The following is an 8,871-nucleotide window of genomic DNA, read 5'->3' as shown; positions in this document are numbered from 1 at the left end:
CCTGATTGGTTATGCTAAGGCTCCCATGAACCTTTACTCACATATGTGTCTAGATTCATGGTCCAACTTGCTTTCCCTTTACATCTCATGACAGGCTGTCCTTGGACCACGCCCTCTCTCCTTTCCCTTGCTTTCCAACAGTCACAAAGAAGATAAGGTCGTCTGATTGCTCTTGGAAACCAACGCCCTAAGTTTGCACAGCTTCTGGTGAGTTTCCCGGATGTGTGGTCGAGAGGTGTGGTCGTACGGTCGATGGTACGGATCTCCTGTCCGTACCACTCGCCCTATTTATGCCCAATACTCTTCCTCCTTCTTCTGATCAGTCTAAGTCCCTCCTGGACTTATCTTCACAAGATAACTACTTCAGAACACTTCTGAAGCTTGATTGAACTCTTCTGGACATCTTCTAGAGCTTGCCCTATCATTGTACAAGCTCCATCTTCTCTTCAGTTCAACACTCCCCCTCAAGCTTGACTTTAGGAGATCCTAAGCCAAGCTTGGAACTCTGAAGAGTCTCCCTCATTAAAAACCTTACAAGGAAAACCCATTGGGACAAAACCTTGTAAGGGAAAAAGAGTAGAGCTCTCCAAAGCCTAGGGATTGGCCAGTGAACTCTTGTGCCTTAGAACCAGTGTGGTTGGACACAAGAAGCTCTGGATCACGGCCTAACAGGTGCAGCAACTCTTCACAGCTTTGCGCACACTTCACACTTCAGCTTCACCTCTTCATGGAACCGGTTTGAAGTCTCCCCCTCTCAACTGACTTCACAGCCATCTTAGAGAAGCTAGGACACGACCAGATCATCTTCAAAACACTAGTGAGGCTGATCAACACTTCACACACGGCTTGCCCTCTTCATAGAACTGGTTTGGATCTCCCCCTCTCAACAGACTTCTCAGCCATCTTAGAGAAGCTAGGAACTGACCAGGAACATCTTTAGTGAGGCTCAAGCAATGGTACCTGATACATTATCCCAAAGGTGCATCAGTACCTATCAAAAACAAGAAAATGAATATCCTGCATCACACTTGATGCACACAATCTCACAATTCAATCATAATCATCTTAAGTATCTTTTCAAGCACAAGCAATGAATAAGATGAATGAAATAGATTGAAAAGAGTTTTAAAAGTCTAAGGGAACTTCCCTTGTGTTTTTGTGAGTTTCCAAACTCTCTCAATGCACCATCTTCATGGCATCATCAACTTCTTGGAAAGGCAGAATGGATTCATCAGCTTCTCCTCAATCACCTCTCATTGAAGCCGCATTGATGGAGAGCCTTCCTCTTCACTCGCCAAGGCTGCTCTGAACAGCCTCTTGCCTAGACACGCCACTGACTTGGTCCGGTTGATGATCCTTGTAGAAGCTTTTGCAAAAGACTTGTTACTGACCATGGATCATATGCATTAAGACTCCCCCTCAAGCTTAGAACCGAAACTAGAAGGAGCTAAGCTTGTGATGATCCTATGCATCTCCATGGTCTAATAACTATCATCTTTCATGATAGCTTTCTTCTTGTGAGTTTACTCTCTTCCTTAACCAGGAACTAGGGTGTTTGAATCACCATAGAGAGTCTCACAAAACACACTTCTCATTGCATAATGACCCATGCTACACTTCCTGTAGTCTTTGGACTGGATATGTCCAATGGTATTATGCAATGGCCATCTCTCATGCATTATCAATCACACTACACTTCCTGTAGATTATGGACTAACATGTCCTAGTGATGATATGCAATGGCACAAGACCTTTGTCACTACATTCTTAGCTGTTGGCGAGTTACATGTATCACTTTCCTTGTGTACCTAACACCACCACAACTCAATGCAAGATCAGATCATCCCATTGGGATCAAACCAAGATAATTTATCCTGTTTGATCACCAATGCCACAGCAGAATATAAACCTTGAAACAAGCCAATCAATCAAGGCAGAACAAGCAGGTTTCAATCTCTAAAATGACAATGCAAGATTTAAACAATACATTGACAATTTAGGCTTATTTTTAAATGCATCAATACATGAATGCACAATCCTAAAGCATTAACTATATGAATGCAACAGGTTCAATCCATGAGACATATTAATCAAGACCAATGAGGCAAGCAACTTAGACAATTTCTAAGGGTTAGGAGGTTTGCTTACAAACAAGAGATCCGAGCTGATCTCTTGAACCTCCATGGGCACGGTTCACTTGAACTTGGCAGGTTTGAGGCTTGGATTCAATATCCAACACCTCTCCTTGGTGTGCCCATCCCTCTTGCAATGTTCACACCGATTGTTCCTATTGGACGTGGGAACACACTTCTTCAAGTGTTGGGAGCTTCTCAGACCTCAAGATATGTTGAATCAAGGCGCTGTAGGCAGGGCTAAGGGCGAGTAATAGGCAAAACACCTTGTCTTGCTCCCTTCTTTCAATCAACACCTCCGGATCAACAGATTGGGGTCTAAGCATCTCTAGCTCAGACCAAAGGGCTCTGAACTTGCCTAGATGCACAGTGAACTCCTCATCTTCTTGGGATAGGATGTTGATGAACTTCTTGATCTCAAATACTCGACAGAGGTTGGAGATGTACCCATATATCTTGTTAAGTGTACTCCAAAGGTCTTTAGCACTCTCACAGTATGAGTATGCTTCAAGGATGGATGGAGACATTGAGCTATGGAGAATGGATAAGACCTTGAGGTCTTCTTGTTCCCACTTCTCCTCAGATACGGATTTGGAACCGGATTCACCATCTGCTGAGCTTTCATTTGAACCGGCAGCCTTGGAGAGCTTTGGAGCATCCGTGAGGCAATGGCTCCATAAGCCTCTCCCTCCTAGAGCTGTCTTTACCATGCGTGACCAGATGGTCTTGGTTTAAATTGCCTCACCCTCCTGGTGATGCTCTTCTTTGTATGTCAACTGTCCTCTCTACACTCATCTGATGTGTAGGCTATGGTGACTGAACCACCATGGACAGAACAACAAGTCATCTCTCCATTGTCACAACATCCTCTCTACCCTCTTTGGAGCAGGCTGTGGACTTCCCACAGAATGTTGGCAACAGGCTTCATTTTATCATTCTATTGTAATGATAAGGAGGAAACAGGTCTTGAACTTTAGCTCTTCAGGTTGCTCATTTGAATATTTAGCACCGCAAGCTTGAGACCGAGAATAGGTGAGATCCAAGCTTGAAATGAGCCTCAATGAACTTCAAGACCAGGAGCACATCACCCTAACAGCTGCGCTTAAATCACTGATCCACCCTTTTGCCTTTAGCTTCAAGTACCCTCAGATCACCGGCCTTCCTCATGGCTTAGGTGGTGACCTTCTTCTTCTTGTGTGTCTTGAACCAGGAGCTCAACAACCTCGTGGCCTGCGCTTCTTAAACCGGCTTCTACACACAAGAACCTTCCCATTGCTCCACACAATGGTTGGTCTTCCGCTTGTATGTCTTGAACCAGGAGCTCAACAACCTCGTGGCCTGCGCTTCTTAAACCAGCTTCTACACACAAGTATCTTCCCATTGCTCCACACAATGGTTCAAGTCTTCCTCTTGTCTTGGATAGGAGGTGAGCAGAGAACACTTCTTGTGAACCTGAAACACCACTCAAACTCCAGCAAGGATAAGACACAAGAGTATTGGGATCAATCCTTGATTAATCATCAAGTTTGATTCCCAATCTCACAAGCATTGCAACGAATTAAAACAAGTCATTTTCAAGTTCTATCTTTGCAAGCAATCTCTCTAAGCACAAGCATTTTCTTTTTCAGTTTATGCAAGCTACTTAGGCATTTTAAAGCTTCTTTACTCAGCATTTAGACATGAATCTAATGCTTCAATGTAAGACAGCCACAAGACTATATGCAACAGCTTTCAATTCGGTTTCAATCCATGTATGCAAGCAGATTCAATCAATCACAACAAGCATCATTATGAACCGGAGATAAGCATATTAACATACCTAGTAATCCTAGTAATACTGTTAAATTACTAGTCCTTTTAAAGCGCTTACACAACTGCTAGTAAACTTAGTATAACTAGTACACTTAAAGGATTACTAGGGAACCAAGCTCTTTAAGCATCCTGGGACAGATTCTAAATTCATTTTATTTCATTTAGTAATCTTTTAAACAGTCCTCAGGTTTTCAATCACATCACAACATCACAACCAGTCAACAACACAAGCTCATTATCAAGATGGTTTATAGAATTGCTTACAACAAGGAACCAGGTTGATTCCTTTTGCATTTTGTGAAAACGGCCATGACTGTTGTTGGAACTGAGAGTCTAGATCATCACCCACCTCCTTCTCCTTCAGTTCATGGCCACCATCTTGTACCATCAACTCAAAAGACCCCTCCTTTCTTCAGAACATCTAGGCGCCAAGCTCTTGGCACCATACTCTTTTAGCCTGATGTGGAACTTCTCTTGGACAAGGAGCTTTGGAGTCAGGTTAGTTAGGCCTCTCCATACACCTTTGCCTCCAAGGATAATCTCCATCTGAGCAGGTAGAGAACAGGATGAGGAACCAAGGGAACTCGCCAAGCTTCAGCCTTCTTCTTCATAAGGGACTGAACTGGATGGGAAAGCATCAATGGTTTGGTTTTGAGCTGAGGCGTGAGCTGTGGACTTGCGGAAGCTTCAGCTCAGGTTCTGATGAACCTGGCTCTGATACCATATGAGATTTGTAGAGTTCTCTTCTCTTGTTGTATGTGTGCGTGAATACTCCAATGGAGAAAGATGAGAGCTTGTTCTAGGTGATTTATGAAGAGAGATTGATGAGAGTGTTTATGAGAGAATAAGAGACTTAGGAACAAAGATTAAGAGACTGAGAGATTAGGAGAATAAGAGATTAGAGATTAGGGTTTGAGATTCAAGAACAAGTTTATCATTTATGAAGTGGAGAGGGGAAATCCCCCTTACTCCCTTAGGAGTTACAAAACGTTCACAACAATGCCTTATATAGGCTTTTACACTTTGCAATCATAAACCCTTAATCTAATGGATAGAAATGACTTGAGAAATGGATGGCTTGGATGTAGTCTTGTTTCTGGTCAAAGGGAGCACGAGATGGTAGCTGATTGGTGGAGAGGAGCTGCTGCCTGATTGGTTATGCTAAGGCTCCCATGAACCTTTACTCACATATGTGTCTAGATTCATGGTCCAACTTGCTTTCCCTTTACATCTCATGACAGGCTGTCCTTGGACCACGCCCTCTCTCCTTTCCCTTGCTTTCCAACAGTCACAAAGAAGATAAGGTCGTCTGATTGCTCTTGGAAACCAACGCCCTAAGTTTGCACAGCTTCTGGTGAGTTTCCCGGATGTGTGGTCGAGAGGTGTGGTCGTACGGTCGATGGTACGGATCTCCTGTCCGTACCACTCGCCCTATTTATGCCCAATACTCTTCCTCCTTCTTCTGATCAGTCTAAGTCCCTCCTGGACTTATCTTCACAAGATAACTACTTCAGAACACTTCTGAAGCTTGATTGAACTCTTCTGGACATCTTCTAGAGCTTGCCCTATCATTGTACAAGCTCCATCTTCTCTTCAGTTCAACACTAATCAGGTGATTCCAGTTTCCCAGTTTGGGAATAGGACAGGTTCTTCGTCGTTCCAGTAACACAAGGATGAATCACTTTGTAAGAAGCTTGATTTGGATACATAAAGTGGTGGAGAATCACCAGGAAGTTGAATTAATCTCATAGGAGTTAAGATGAAGAAGTTATCCCACTTTCTAATCAGGTGATTCCAGTTTCCCAGTTTGGGAATATGACAGCTTCTTCGTCGTTCCAATAACACCAGGATGGATCACTTTGTAAAAAGCTTGATTTGGATACATAAAGTGGTGGAGAATCACCAGGAAGTTGAATTAATCTCATAGGAGTTGGGATGAAGAAGTTATCCCACTTTCTAATCAGGTGATTCCAGTTTCCCAGTTTGGGAATAGGACAGCTTCTTCGTCGTTCCAATAACACCAGGATGAATCACTTTGTAAGAAGCTTGGTTTGGATACATAAAGTGGTGTAGAATCACCAGGAAGTTGAATAAATCTCATAGGAGTTGGGATGAAGAAGTTATCCCACTTTCTAATCAGGTGATTCCAGTTTCCCAGTTTGGGAATAGGACAGCTTCTTCGTCGTTCCAATAACACCAGGATGAATCACTTTGTAAGAAGCTTGATTTGGATACATAAAATGGTGGAGAAACACCAGGAAGTTGAATAAATCTCATAGGAGTTGGGATGAAGAAGTTATCCCACTTTCTAATCAGGTGATTCCAGTTTCCCAGTTTGGGAATAGGACAGCTTCTTCGTCGTTCCAATCAAACCAGGATGAATCACTCTGTAAGAAGCTTGATTTGGATACATAAAGTGTTGGAGAATCACCAGGAAGTTGAATAAATCTCATAGGAGTTGGGATGAAGAAGTTATCCCACTTTCTAATCAGGTGATTCCAGTTTCCCAGTTTGGGAATAGGACAGCTTCTTCGGCGTTCCAATCAAACCAGGATGAATCACTCTGTAAGAAGCTTGATTTGGATACATAAAGTGTTGGAGAATCACCAGGAAGTTGAATAAATCTCATAGGAGTTGGGATGAAGAAGTTATCCCACTTTCTAATCAGGTGATTCCAGTTTCCCAGTTTGGGAATAGGACAGCTTCTTCGTCGTTCCAATCAAACCAGGATGAATCACTTTGTAAGAAGCTTGATTTGGATACATAAAGTGTTGGAGAATCACCAGGAAGTTGAATAAATCTCATAGGAGTTGGGATGAAGAAGTTATCCCACTTTCTAATCAGGTGATTCCAGTTTCCCAGTTTGGGAATAGGACAGCTTCTTCGTCGTTCCAATAACACAGGATGAATCACTTTGTAAGAAGCTTGATTTGGATACATAAAGTGGTGGAGAATCACCAGGAAGTTGAATTAAATCTCATAGGAGTTGGGATGAAGAAGTTATCCCACTTTCTAATCAGGTGATTCCAGTTTCCCAGTTTGGGAATAGGACAGCTTCTTCGTCGTTCCAATAACACCAGGATGAATCACTTTGTAAGAAGCTTGATTTGGATACATAAAGTGGTGGAGAATCACCAGGAAGTTGAATTAATCTCATAGGAGTTGGGATGAAGAAGTTATCCCACTTTCTAATCAGGTGATTCCAGTTTCCCAGTTTGGGAATAGGACAGCTTCTTCGTCGTTCCAATAACACCAGGATGAATCACTTTGTAAGAAGCTTGATTTGGATACATAAAGTGGTGTAGAATCACCAGGAAGTTGAATAAATCTCATAGGAGTTGGGATGAAGAAGTTATCCCACTTTCTAATCAGGTGATTCCAGTTTCCCAGTTTGGGAATAGGACAGCTTCTTCGTCGTTCCAATAACACCAGGATGAATCACTTTGTAAGAAGCTTGATTTGGATACATAAAATGGTGGAGAATCACCAGGAAGTTGAATTAATCTCATAGGAGTTGGGATGAAGAAGTTATCCCACTTTCTAATCAGGTGATTCCAGTTTCCCAGTTTGGGAATAGGACAGCTTCTTCGTCGTTCCAATCAAACCAGGATGAATCACTCTGTAAGAAGCTTGATTTGGATACATAAAGTGTTGGAGAATCACCAGGAAGTTGAATAAATCTCATAGGAGTTGGGATGAAGAAGTTATCCCACTTTCTAATCAGGTGATTCCAGTTTCCCAGTTTGGGAATAGGACAGCTTCTTCGTCGTTCCAATCAAACCAGGATGAATCACTTTGTAAGAAGCTTGATTTGGATACATAAAGTGTTGGAGAATCACCAGGAAGTTGAATAAATCTCATAGGAGTTGGGATGAAGAAGTTATCCCACTTTCTAATCAGGTGATTCCAGTTTCCCAGTTTGGGAATAGGACAGCTTCTTCGTCGTTCCAATCAAACCAGGATGAATCACTTTGTAAGAAGCTTGATTTGGATACATAAAGTGTTGGAGAATCACCAGGAAGTTGAATAAATCTCATAGGAGTTGGGATGAAGAAGTTATCCCACTTTCTAATCAGGTGATTCCAGTTTCCCAGTTTGGGAATAGGACAGCTTCTTCGTCGTTCCAATCAAACCAGGATGAATCACTCTGTAAGAAGCTTGATTTGGATACATAAAGTGTTGGAGAATCACCAGGAAGTTGAATAAATCTCATAGGAGTTGGGATGAAGAAGTCATCCCACTTTCTAATCAGGTGATTCCAGTTTCCCAGTTTGGGAATAGGACAGCTTCTTCGTCGTTCCAATAACATCAGGATGAATCACTTTGTAAGAAGCTTGATTTGGATACATAAAGTGGTGGAGAATCACCAGGAAGTTGAATTAATCTCATAGGAGTTGGGATGAAGAAGTTATCCCACTTTCTAATCAGGTGATTCCAGTTTCCCAGTTTGGGAATAGGACAGCTTCTTCGTCGTTCCAATAACACCAGGATGAATCACTTTGTAAAAAGCTTGATTTGGATACATAAAGTGGTGGAGAATCACCAGGAAGTTGAATTAATCTCATAGGAGTTGGGATGAAGAAGTTATCCCACTTTCTAATCAGGTGATTCCAGTTTCCCAGTTTGGGAATAGGACAGCTTCTTCGTCGTTCCAATAACACCAGGATGAATCACTTTGTAAGAAGCTTGATTTGGATACATAAAGTGGTGTAGAATCACCAGGAAGTTGAATAAATCTCATAGGAGTTGGGATGAAGAAGTTATCCCACTTTCTAATCAGGTGATTCCAGTTTCCCAGTTTGGGAATAGGACAGCTTCTTCGTCGTTCCAATAACACCAGGATGAATCACTTTGTAAGAAGCTTGATTTGGATACATAAAATGGTGGAGAAACACCAGGAAGTTGAATAAATCTCATAGGAGTTGGG

General features: G+C 42.2%; 2 protein-coding genes across 2 annotated transcripts; both read right to left on the bottom strand.

Moving 5' to 3' along the window:
* Window positions 1–2,125: 2,125 nt before the first annotated feature.
* On the bottom strand, window positions 2,126–3,022 carry LOC117131491. The gene is made up of 2 exons (XM_033283603.1): window positions 2,379–3,022; window positions 2,126–2,252 (listed from the first exon to the last, which is right to left on the bottom strand). The coding sequence occupies exons 1-2, from the start codon at window positions 2,840–2,842 to the stop codon at window positions 2,132–2,134; spliced, it is 585 nt and encodes a 194-aa protein (XP_033139494.1). The 5' UTR covers window positions 2,843–3,022; the 3' UTR covers window positions 2,126–2,131.
* On the bottom strand, window positions 2,126–4,357 carry LOC117131492. Its single transcript, XM_033283604.1, has 2 exons — window positions 4,209–4,357; window positions 2,126–3,584 (listed from the first exon to the last, which is right to left on the bottom strand). Exons 1-2 carry the CDS (start codon window positions 4,330–4,332, stop codon window positions 3,283–3,285), a joined length of 426 nt encoding a protein of 141 aa, XP_033139495.1. The 5' UTR covers window positions 4,333–4,357; the 3' UTR covers window positions 2,126–3,282.
* Between the last annotated feature and the right edge of the window lie 4,514 nt (window positions 4,358–8,871).

This window comes from Brassica rapa, unplaced genomic scaffold (genome assembly GCF_000309985.2).
Source record: "Brassica rapa cultivar Chiifu-401-42 unplaced genomic scaffold, CAAS_Brap_v3.01 Scaffold0989, whole genome shotgun sequence".
Classification (NCBI taxonomy): Eukaryota; Viridiplantae; Streptophyta; class Magnoliopsida; order Brassicales; family Brassicaceae; genus Brassica; species Brassica rapa.
The sequence above is the reverse complement of the archived record's forward strand: the minus strand, read 5'-3'. Positions and strand labels throughout refer to the sequence as shown.